The 12,567-nt window shown below is 35.8% G+C and overlaps 2 protein-coding genes across 2 annotated transcripts; one reads left to right on the top strand and one right to left on the bottom strand.

Moving 5' to 3' along the window:
- Window positions 1-2,856: 2,856 nt before the first annotated feature.
- On the bottom strand, window positions 2,857-8,494 carry LOC123663019. The gene is made up of 2 exons (XM_045597764.1): window positions 8,265-8,494; window positions 2,857-3,867 (listed from the first exon to the last, which is right to left on the bottom strand). Exons 1-2 carry the CDS (start codon window positions 8,485-8,487, stop codon window positions 3,629-3,631), a joined length of 462 nt encoding a protein of 153 aa, XP_045453720.1. The 5' UTR covers window positions 8,488-8,494; the 3' UTR covers window positions 2,857-3,628.
- An 8-nt stretch (window positions 8,495-8,502) lies between these two features.
- Window positions 8,503-9,459, top strand: LOC123663074 (zinc finger BED domain-containing protein DAYSLEEPER-like). Its single transcript, XM_045597812.1, has one exon. The coding sequence runs from the start codon at window positions 8,503-8,505 to the stop codon at window positions 9,457-9,459; it is 957 nt and encodes a 318-aa protein (XP_045453768.1).
- The last annotated feature ends 3,108 nt before the right edge of the window (window positions 9,460-12,567 follow it).

Below are 12,567 nucleotides of genomic sequence, written 5' to 3' on the forward strand. Positions count from 1 at the left end.
CTATAAGTTTACTTTTCCTACTTAAAGTATCATTAAAAACAAATTTTTGAGCACTCTGGCTATCATTGTATAAGGTAATAGGACATACATCTTGATTAGTGACTTTAGACAACAATACTCTCAAATACATTAATTCCTTGCATGCCTCTGCTATTGACATGTACTCAGCTTCCATAGTGGAAAGAGCCAGTTCTTTGTTTTCCGCTTTCCCATGATATGACACCCACTGACATCACAAAGCAATACCCTGTATATGATTTCCGGTCAATACTATTATTAGCCCAGTCAGCATCAGCAAATTCCAACAACTCCGAGTTTCCTTTTATATACCTTATACAATAATTTTTAGTTCTCTTTAAATACTTGAGAATGCGTTTAGAATAATTCCAATGAGTACTGGTGTAACAAGAATTAAATTGACTTAAAAAACTAACACTAAAGGCTATGTCACGCCTTGTTAACAAATACATCAGGCTACCTATTAATTGCTGATATGGTATATTAGTATCATTAACATTACCATTTTTATCAATATTTAATTTTGACTCCATAGGTGTACTAGCCTCGTTACAATTTAACATATTAAATTTAGTTAACAATTGATCAATATATTATTCCTGATCTAAGGTGAAAACATTATTATTTTTATCAATATTTACCCTCATCCCTAAGCAATGCCTTACCTGTCCTAGATCTTTAATCGGAAGTTTTGAACTCAATACTGAAATTAAGTTATCTGTTTCTACTTTACAATTTGAGTATACAAAGAAATCGTCCACATACAAAGCAATAATTACTTTAACATTATTATGTTATTTTGTAAATACACATGGTTCTACATTACTTCTCTTAAAACTTAATTCTATTAGACACTGATCAACTTTTTCATACCATGATCTTGACACCTGCTTCAAACCATAAATAGCCTTATTTAATCTAACAATTTTTCTACTATTATTATTATCTAAATGAAGTTGTGGTTGAGCCATATAAATATCTTCATTTAAAATCCCATTTAAAAAAGCAATTTTAACATCTAAGTGAGTAACATTTAAATCTAATTGTACAGAAAGTGCAAATAACAATCTTAAAGTACTGTGACGCACGACATGTGAGAATGTCTCGTCATAGTCTATTCCTGGTTTCTGGGTGAAGCCCTTTGTCACAAGACGAGCACGATATCGAACACCTTTGTCACTATCAAACTTTCTTTTATAAACCCATTTACACTGAACTAAAGTCTTTCCTTTAGGCACCTCCATCACCACTACCCAGGCATTATTCTCTTCAAATGCTTGAAGTTCCTCTTCCATCGCAGCAGTCCACTTATCTTTGTCAGGACCTCGTAGAGCTTGATGAATAATAATTGGATCACTTTGATTCTCAGCATTTGACTGCATGTACAAGTTTGAGTAACCATAACGCTGTGGTGGTCGTTTGATCCTCTTGGGTTCTTCTGGGGCCGGAGTCTCATCTACATCCTGCAGTATAGATTTATTAGTCTGGTCAGTAATATCTGTGTGGTTAGTATCATTTTCAAGTTCTATACTATTGACTATATCAGACTCATCGATTTCACTTTTAATTTGTTGTTTTTTTGAGATTTCCCCCACTGAAACCGATATCCTATCATCTATGTTAATCTTTAAGTTTTCTTGGATTATGACATCCCTGCTCACAGACACACACTTCTTAAGGTCGATTTATATCTACAGACATTGAGTGTGGCAGACACGTGCCGTGGCAGACAAAATGATATTCTTCCATACAGTAACTATTAACGTATTTATATTTATCGTAACACGGCCGTACAGACGCTTACAGACACGTGTCGTGCCCGGCCAGTATTCTCGGAAAGAATATTTTGTCTGCGCGGTTCATGTCAGTACGTGTCTGTGGCTCCTTGCCGGGCAGTGTGAATAGAGTATCGGAACTGCGTACACGTGCTTTCTTTTTTATTTTGCATTTTTACAATGGATAACGAAAAGCTCATAGAATTTGTACGAGATTACAATGGATAACGAAAAGCTCATAGAATTTGTACGAGATACCTTTATGATTTAAGTGATAAAAGGTATAGTGACAATCAGAAAAAGGATGAGGCGATGGAACGAAATAGGAATAAAACTTAATAGTAATGGTGAGTACATATTTTATTTTTTTATAATGTATTTTACACTTTTTTTAAGACCTTTATTTAACATAACAATATTTAAAAATATTATTTTAAAAATAGACACAGTCACATAATATAATTTACTTAATTTTAATTTGACTTGACAGGCTAATGACGCCTTTATTAGTCTTTCAACAACAATAGTATGTTGGTTTTTATTAGATAAAATTTTTTCAACTTAAAATTAGTATAGTTATGGTCAAACTACAGGACACCGATATAATCACCTAGTAGTTTAAGGGCAAGCGCGCACTTGTGATTTTTGTCTGGGTGACAATAAATTCCTTATCTCTGTCACGTCACCAAACTTTTCGTGACTGCGCGCACTTGCGATGACAGTAACGAAATTTTCTTGCATTCGATAAGATGGATCTCGAGGAGACGGTTGTCTGTGCACTCGTTTTTAGAAATAGAAAAAAATGTAAGGATAAATGGTATTGGATGCACCCACTTTGGGAGTGATAGGCTGATAAGTGGAAAGTTCTACACCATGTTTGCTAACCTACGTACATATCCAGACAAATTTTTTCGATACTTCCGAATGAGTGTCACAAGCTTTGATGAATTATTACTTTTGTTGAAGCCTACTATTACTTACAAAAACACAAGGATGAGATTATCCATCCCAGCTGAAAAGAGATTAGCTGTAACATTAAGGTGAGTAAAATAAAAAAAAAATGTAAGTTTTTGAGGTTTATTCTATACTTAATAGTGAAATGAAGTAGGCGGTAAAAGGAAAACAATTATCACAATTTTTATTTAAAAAAAGTTATTTAGTTTGATTAATGCCATATTCATTACAAATGTCGTATATTTCTTCAGAATCTCCGGATTCATATGTGAAGTTTGACACCAGTGACTGAAATACTCTCACTACACAGGTGATGGTGCATTTGCATTTTGAGGACTAGACAGAGATACTTCAGGAGATGATAATATAATGTAGGATGGGGTTTGAAGGCTGGGAGGTGGTAATGATACAGAATGCTGGTCATATTGCTATTGAGGACGAGGACTTGAAGACGGTAACGACAGAGAACTATTGGGCCGTGTGATCATGTGATGCTTTGAATTAACTTGAGCGTAGTTTCGTTGATAGCTACTACCGGAATAGTTAAGTGATGTTGACGGTTGATTTATAATTGGTCTCAAAACTTGTCTTCCCTGAAGATATTGTGAATAGTGCGACGTTTGACATCGAGTTTGCTGATTTTGAACATTTTGTAATATTTTAATTTGAACATTTATCTTGTCTTTTTCAGGAACAGCTTTCAATAAAGGGACAAGAGAGAGTGCAAAACATTTTTCTCTATCGTTACTATCAGGTTCATTTTTTTTCTAATGCTGCAACAAGTTTGACATCGCTAGCCTTTTTCTGTTCTAGAATATCTATGAGTCGGTCCTCATATGATTTCTTTCCTTCACCTTTCTTCTTCTTACGTTCTGGCTTATTTATATCTGATGCTTCATCTTCTTCCTCTGATTTATCTTCATCGTCTTTATCAGCATTAGACATAGAGTTTCCCGTACCATCTCTCGTTTCCATACTCGGGAGGAGAAATAAAAGTTTTCATAATATCTATATGTTTTACGTTTTTTGTCTGCTTGGCCAGTCTTTGTACTTTTTTGCTCTCGTAGTTCTCTTGAAAAACAAGCTCTGATGTTTTTCCACCGCTTTTGTACTACTTTTTCTGAAAAAAGCAAAAATATTATGAAATTTTTATTTATTTATTTGAATGTTAGTTTCATTTAATGTACTACTGTATTTAATTCATTTATATAACACTAGCTGTGCCCCGCGGTTTTACCCGCGTTGATTTGAGACAAAAAATAGCCTTCCTTCTTCTTAAAGTATAACCTTCTTCTTTAAATAGGTTTTCCACCTCAGAGGAATTTTTCAATTCGAATCATTAGTTCTTGAGATTAGCGCGTTTAAACAAACAAACAAACCAACTTTCAGGTTTATAATATTAGTATAGACTAGTACAGCTTAAGATATATAAAACATATCTTTTACACTTTCGCGACGAAAATATTAATTGGATTGACAGAATAATCTGGAATGTTTGTTGCAATGAGACCAATCAATTAAAAATTTTTTCCTTATTTTTCGTATTTGATTCATTTGTAAAAAAGAAAGAAAGAAAGATAACTTTTAACAATAAACGATACAATGATTAAATGTTTGACAGTTACGAAACACACGAACATCATAGATTATTCTTCCATACAAATTTTCATCCCCACCTTTCAACCCCTTACACCCTTTTTTTCGCATTAAAAAGTAGCCTATGTCCTTTCTCAGACTTTAGACTATCTGTATACCAAATTTCATTTAAATCTGTTCAGTAGTTTTGGCGTAAAAGCATGACAGACGGACAGAGTTACTTTCGCATTTATAATATTAACCTTCCGTGCACTAGGTGGGGTGTGACACACCCCAGTCCTCGATAATTCAAAATTATTTGAAAACTATAAAAGCGCGGCAGTACATGTTCTGAGTAGCTGGAGATGCGATGTTGCCGCTTCGATTAGCGCATTTACGTTAGTCCGGTGACTGCCGCCAAGCTAGTTACGCGCGTTTTAAGTGCGCATGGGCATCACATACCCCACCTCGTTCAGCGCGTCGTTATAAAGGTATGTTGCATAATTGAAGATTTTTGGTTTTTTATTACTTGTTTAAGTGTCTTTCATTGGTATTAATTGTTACAGATTTCAATTTATAAAAGAATATGTCTAAATTGACAGACTCAGATATATTAAGAGCACTTTTAGATGAAACAAATGAGTTTGAGTCACAAAATGAGAATTTTGAGGAAGAATCTGAAAATGACTCCGATCATTTGAGCATCCAAAGTGATACAAATAGCGAATTTGAAGCTGAGTTGCCTTGTTCAGAGTCGGGCAGTGATGACGATATACCACTTTCGGAACTACGCCAAAATAGAACTTCATATTATACAGGTAAAGATGGAGTTACAAAATGGCAAAAAGAGCAATACAGAAGTAATATTCGGAGTAGAACTGAAAATATTATAACTCATTTACCCGGTGTGAAAACGGTTGCTAGAAACAAGATGTCACCTCTTCAGTGTTTTGAGTTGTTTATCACTGACGAAATGATTGACGTGATTGTGAATTGTACGAATGAAAAAATACGCATGCAAACTATTAGTGATCATGAAAAACTTGAAACCACAAAGGAGGAGATGAAAGCTCTTTTCGGGTTACTCTTTATATCAGGTTTAGTACGTTCTGGTCGTCAAAGTACAATAGATTTATGGTCCACTGATGGCACTGGGATGGACATTTTTCGCGATACAATGAGTCGAAATAGATTTGGTTTTTTATTGAACAACCTAAGATTTGATAGTACAGCCACAAGAAGTGAGAGAATTCAGACAGATCGATTAGCTCCAATAAGAAATATTTTTGTACTTTTTATAAAAAAATGTCAAGATGCTTATATTCCGCATGAAAATCTCACAATAGATGAAGAACTGGTTGCTTTTAGGGGAAGATGTTCTTTCCGTCAATATATACCTTCAAAACCTGCTAAATATGGTATAAAAATTTATTCTTTGGTTGACAGCAAGACATTTTATACTTTGAACATGGAAATATATTGCGGAAAACAGCCTGAAAATAGTCCTTTTGCTGTAAGTAACAAGCCTTATGATCTGGTGGATCGATTGGTACAATGCGTATCACGATCATCCCGGAATGTTACCATGGATAACTTTTTTACCAGTTATGAAACTACAGAAAATTTACTAAAAAATCATAAGCTTACGGTAGTTGGAACTTTACGCGCTAATAAAACTTGTATTCCGCCAGTTTTCAAGAAAAATCGTGAAGTAAATTCATCAATGTTCGGATTTCAAAAAGATATTACCATAGTATCTTACGTTCCAAGGCCACGTAAAATGGTATATCTGATGTCTTCATTACATCATGACAAAGAAATTGATTCTGCAACTGGAAACAAACAAAAACCTGCTGTGATAACGTTTTATAATCACACCAAAAGCGGTGTTGATATGGTTGACAAGTTAAGTAGAACTTATGATGTATCACGGAATTCTAAACGTTGGCCACTGACGATATTTTTTGCTTTACTCAACCATGCCGGAATAAATGGTATGATTATACATATGTTCAACAACGGAATAGAGAAAAATAAAACAAATTTAAGAGGAAAGTTCATTCGTGAATTAGGCATTTCTTTAGTAAAAGAACACTTGAATACAAGAAGACAAAATCAAAAACTTCCAAAAGACCTGCGTACCAGAATATCTAGATATTTTGGGAATCCATCTGAAAATTTATCAGAGCCTCCTGCAAAAAAGCCCAATACGATGCAGAGGTGTTCAAAATGTCCTCGAAAAAAAGATAGAAAAACCAAATACTCGTGTAAAAAATGTTACACGCCAATATGTATGGAGCATGCTGATTTTTTTTGTCAAGAGTGCGGCAATTTTGATACCAATGATCTCAATTAAAATTAATGTTTATTACGTTTATTTCTAGTTTAGTTCGTAGTATATTAATTGTTGATTCCTAAATTTAAAGAATTGTGATAATTTACATGTGCCATTTTAAATTAGTGTATAGGGAAAAAAAGTTGTTTTCTTAAAGTTAAAAAAAGTTGTGTTTTTGTTCTTTTATTGATAAAACTAATAAAAATAATAAATTACTTCGTTTTTTCATTTAAACCTACTGATTACAATATACAAATATTATTCCATAAACAAAACACTCAAATAATTAAAACATACTAGTTTTATGACATCTTACATTTTTGGGTATGTCACACCCCACCTAGTGCAGGGCAGGCTTTTTAGTCACCTGGTGCACGGAAGGTTAAGTATGGATGTTATTTAATTATCTACAACAATATATTTTGTTACAGATATCTAGCCAGTGGCTCAAGCTTTTACTCTATTTCGTTCGAGTACTTGCTTGGACCAACTACAATCAGAGAAATAGTAAAATGTACATGTATTTAAATTTGGAATATAATGCAGCCCATTTACATAGCAGAAAAAAGTGAAGAAGATTGGATCAATATAGCCGACCAATTCTATCAAAGAACGAACTTTCCAAACGTAATTGGAGCAATTGACGGAAAAAACATTCGCATTACTCAGCCTGATAATAGTGGATCACAATTTTTAAATTATAAGAAGTTTTTTTCAATTGTTCTTATGGCATGGGTTGATGCAGATTATAAATTTGTATACGTGGATATCGGTGCGAATGGAGCAGCAAGTGATTCCAGTATATTCCAGAAGTCACATATGGGTAAAAGGTTAGAACAGAATCGATTGAACATACCCAATGATCGCCCTTTACCAAACGATGAAAATGGAAAAAGTATGCCTTTTTGTGTGGTAGCTGATAAAGCATTTGGCCTATCAAGAAACATTTTAAGACCATATGCCAAAAAGTCATTAAATACACTAAAGAAAGTTTATAATTATCGCCATACAAGAGCTCGGCGTATGGTAGAATGTACATTTGGAATACTCAGTAATAAGTGGCGAATTTTACATCGACCTCTCGATCTTCACAGAGATTTTTGTGATATAATCGTAAAAGCCTGTTGCATTTTACACAATTACGTACGATGTAAAGATGGTATTACATTTATAGACACCGCTTATGAATGCCCATTGGAAAGTGTTTCTACAAACCCTACTGAAAGAACATTATTAGCCGCGAATATACGGAACTACTTTTCATCTTACTTTATTTCACCACAAGGTGCTATTCCTTGGCAATACGATAAAATTTAAATATACTCTGATAAAGAAAACAACAACGAACAAACTCCAAATCCCACTATGCCACAAATGCCACTTCCGAATAGATATATTATTTCACTTGTATTACTTTTTACAAAATTGTTTTCACATTTCACTAATTAACTGTGGAAAAACTCTGTATGTTAATCTAATTTTTATACTGACTATACCTAACATAAATTCGGGAAGAGTGTACATTCGACTCATTTTACTCGAGGTCTAAGTTAACTTTGACGTAGTCTGTACAAAACAATGATTAATAAATACATAATCTAAATTACCTGCTTCTGTTTTTTCTTGTGTAGAAAGGTTTCCCCAAATATTGAAAAATACTTTAATACAAACTTCCTCCCATGCTTTGGCTTTCAAATTGCTATTAGAATAATCTTTTAAGGATTTGTCGTAGAGCAATAGTCTCAACTCTATTTCGTCAATCAGTATTTCGTTGTCTATATCATCTTCATGAAAACACAAGTTTCGCCTCGGAGTTGACGTCGACGCCATTATAAATTGTGGAACATGCCCTATATGTGGAATGCCCTGAACATTCAGCTAACAAAACAACAAGTCGATAAAGTGAAAAAAATTGTAACACACATTAAAAAAAGTACGGTAGCCGCAGAAAGGCTACATAAATACCAAGTGCAACAAGGTCAAGACCCAAAAAGACTATGCCAAGCAGTTGAAACCAGGTGGAACTCCACCTACATTATGTTAAAAAGATTTGTGGAGCTGGAAAAAGCTATTCGTGCGACGTTGGCATTTGCTGATCGGGGGCTGCCTACAATAAATCCAGATGATTGGATACTGTACCAACAGTTATGCATGGTTCTCCAACCATTCGAAGAAATAACTGCTTCTATGAGTGGCGAAAAATATTTAACCGGCAGTTCAGTAATTATTGTTACACGATGTCTGAAAGAAACATGCCAAAAATTATTAGAACCAAATTTTGGACCAGTTGTGACTGATACTGTTCTTTTATTAAAAGCGGGATTAGAAGAGAAGTTTCGCCAAATTGAAACGAGTGGAACGTTTTCAATAGCTACTTTTTTGGACCCGCGATTTAAGCTGAAAGGTTTTTCAGACCAATCAGAAGCAATCAAAACTAAAGAAAAAGTCCGAAAATTAGTTGCTGCTATTATTGCCGACCAAGAAAAAACAGATGGACCTACTACTTCTTCTACAGTCGCGGATACAGCTGAAACTGTCTCCCAATCTACTGGCAACATTATTAGTCCATGGGGTATTTTTGACCAGATGGTAGCTTCAACATCTTCTTCGGGAACACCTCTTTCAAAAGCCATTAAAGAGATCGACATGTATCTAGCCGACGAGCTGTTACCAAGAAAGGACAAAAATGGAAAGTTGTCGTGCCCTCTCGAGTGGTGGAAAAGACACCAATTCGTATATCCAAATTTGAAAAAAACTATTCATTACCCGGGCAAACGTTGTGGCGACATCTGTCCCGTGTGAAAAAAATGTTCTCAAAAACTGGATTAATATCAAATGAAAGAAGAACAAGGTTAATTACTGCAAAGGTAGAGCAGATAATGTTTTAAAACGTTAACTCTCCTAAAGATAGATTTTTAGGGGATGTGAAGAAAAGGGAGGATCCTCCGGCCAGACGGGTGTTATGTCTGGCGGGCTACTGGCCCAACGGTTGTTGTCGGGGTCTTGTATATATACTTAATCACTTTGAAAACTCTGATAGCGCGATGTAGCATACGTCAGTTTTCTCTAATTACGTAGTTTGTAGTCGTTCGTATTTCGCGCGATAGATGTCGCCACAGATTTAATGGATTATAAGTTTTTTTTTTTTAATCATGTACATTTATTCAAATGCAAAAAAATACAAAAAGAAAAAAAAATGCAAAAACAAAAATACAAAGTGACAAAGTAAAAAAATACAAAAAGAAAATAAAAAAAAAATTAATCATGTACGTAAAATCAGTTGATCTTTTAAATGCGCCTGAATTATAATTTTAATCTATATTCAGCCAGTCCTAAGCCTGTTAAAGCATGAAGGAAAGATCAAATTTTTTTCATCAAATTGATCTATGTCCATAAAACATCGAAAAAGACAGCATAGTTAAGAGCGACGGACGTCTTTGCACCGTTTCTTCGTAGAAATCAACATACAGTTTAATTTGAACTCGATGAAAACGTCACGTCGCAGCGTCGACTAGTCGACGAATTCAACTAGTTGCTCGACTAGTCGATGAACGTCCATGAACGGTCTAGTCTCGTTTACGGAAAATGCGACGACGACCCATCACTAGTGTGGTAGTCGACGACGAATTGCTCAAGTCTCTACGTGACATTGGACCATTCAAGCCTAACGTCGATAAATTAGACGCATTGGTTCGCTTCCGAGCAGAAAGTAAGACCGGGTTTCCCTTAGCAGACTCCGCTTTTGGCTCAGGACTTTTCATACTATACCATCTATACAAGTCCTCTGATCAGACACTCATTGCCAGAACTCTGCTGGGGCTATGTCACCGGATACAACGGAACTACATACAGGCGTTCTCTTAGACGCCCAAAATCGTTAACTTCGGTGTAAAGGACGACTTCGTGAGACAGTCGCTTAATAGGATTAGCAAGTGGGCCTTTCCAAAGGTATTCTCCGAGGGGCCAGCATACATGCTCCCCATGCATCTGGAGACATTGGGATCTAAGAGTCCATACACTAAGGAAAGCGTCTGGTCGGACATCGACAAGTGGGTGTCCGGGGAACAGCAGGGCAACCTCGATCTCCTGCGTTGATATATAGACGATATCTTCACGCAGTGGGGACACAATAGCGACCCAAGCAATTTTTTGTCCTTCCGAAAATTTTGTAATGAACCTATGCTTTGGGGCACAAGTGGAGGGTCAAAAAAAAAACAATATTCAGGGGAGAGACTTACAGAAGCAAATAGGCATGGGCATTTGGACGACTAGTGGGGAGCAACGGCGAGTTAAAAGAGGACGTTGACCTGTAACGGGAAGCGCTACAACGCCTAACTGTGAGTCGTTATAATGGCGCCCAACGTGGTGGCCTCTGCTGTTTTTAATTTTCTTTCAGAAACAGATTTCACTGGCATAAAGAAGATGCGAATGTTGGCCGTTGGATGCGGCTCTCAAAATAGAAACAGTACTATGATTGATATGGTTGGATACTGGTTAAAAAATTTTGTGCTCCAAGCAATGTGAAAATTGTGGAACTCATATTTCCTGTACCTGGACATTCATTTATGCCGGCTGATAGAGTTTTCGGATATATCGAAAAAGATGTTAAAATTAAAGAAGTTATTTTATATCCTTCTGAATATATAGATATTTACGAATGTTATGGCACTATCCGTAAAATAGGCGTGGATTATTCGGTTAAAGATTGGAAGTCTTATTCGAAAGACATAATGAAACCCCCAGGCCAATATCACTTTAAATTTGCAGAGTGTAACTAGAGTGAAAAATAAGCCAAGACCATTTATTCTCAGAGGAGAAGTTAATTATAAAAGTTACTTAGGAGTTGCTAAAAGTATACTTAAGCCAAGTGTATTCTAAATATCAGAATTTGGTATCAGAGATGTACCCCCTTTTCAAAACAAAGTTTCTGCTCTAAAACTTGATGATGTCAAGAAATTATTATCCAATCATTTTGCTGAAGATTGGATTTCAACATTAGGAACTAATGAGCTCCTATTTTACACAAGTGTTTTAGAAGGCACAAATATCGGCGAACCAGATGATGAAGAACATTGTGAATACCTTCCAGAACTTGGAATGTCTGTGTAATTTTTATTATAACTGTTAAGGAACGTCTGCCATTTATTTCGTATAGCAACACTACAATAGCACGGCCGTTCCTTATTTGTCGGTCGTCGGTGTGAAGTTGTTTATATAAACTGTGACAGAAAGATAAAAAGATAAATCACGCGGCCATTATGTAAAATGGACCTCTTTCCCTTTTATTTCCCTCTTTTCATCACATCGTGCAAGACTCACCATTGTATTGAAAATTATTAATATAAGATTCCAGTTCGATCCTCTTTCATTTAATCAAATTGCAAATTGATCTCGATGAATCGACATAATGGCGACCGTGACAGGACGACAGGCGGGAATTCAATATTACGAGTAACGACGGAAGTTCACCACGTGGCGGCCGACACAGCCAGCTCACAAGATCAAAGATAAGTGCCTTATGTCCAATCTACCTATCTAATCATGATTCCTAATCCTAATCTCCTATGTCTAAATTCATTTTTCTCTTTTTCTATTGTCCTTTTAAAAATAGAATTCCGCTCTTGCAAAATTAACAATGATTTTTAGGCTGCGTCCCCAGTAGGCAAACTGTTAGCCGCCGACTGAGTTAGCGGCGTATCGGTTTAGTACGCCCTTCCATATATTTCAAATGGAGTGTTCACAGTTTGCTAGTTTTGCGCTCACTGTACGCAGTTTGCAGCGTTACGCGCGCCGACTATTTTAGTGAGCGGCCGACTCCCACCAAAACCGGTTCCAGTCGGCGGCGGCGATTGGATGTTCGCCAGGCGTAGTGACTCAGTTTGCCGTAAACTGATTATTCGGATAGTTGGA

This window comes from Melitaea cinxia, chromosome 19, assembly GCF_905220565.1.
Source record: "Melitaea cinxia chromosome 19, ilMelCinx1.1, whole genome shotgun sequence".
In the NCBI taxonomy this organism is placed as follows: Eukaryota; Metazoa; Arthropoda; class Insecta; order Lepidoptera; family Nymphalidae; genus Melitaea; species Melitaea cinxia.

Coding starts and splice junctions, on each gene's coding strand:
- LOC123663019 (XM_045597764.1), bottom strand. CDS start 8,487: ATGGCGTCGACGTCAACTCCGAGGCGAAACTTGTGTTTTCATGAAGAT. Junction 3,868..8,264: donor ACAAGAAAAAACAGAAGCAG/GTAATTTAGATT, acceptor TGCTTTTTTCAG/AAAAAGTAGTACAAAAGCGG.
- LOC123663074 (XM_045597812.1), top strand. CDS start 8,503: ATGCCCTATATGTGGAATGCCCTGAACATTCAGCTAACAAAACAACAA.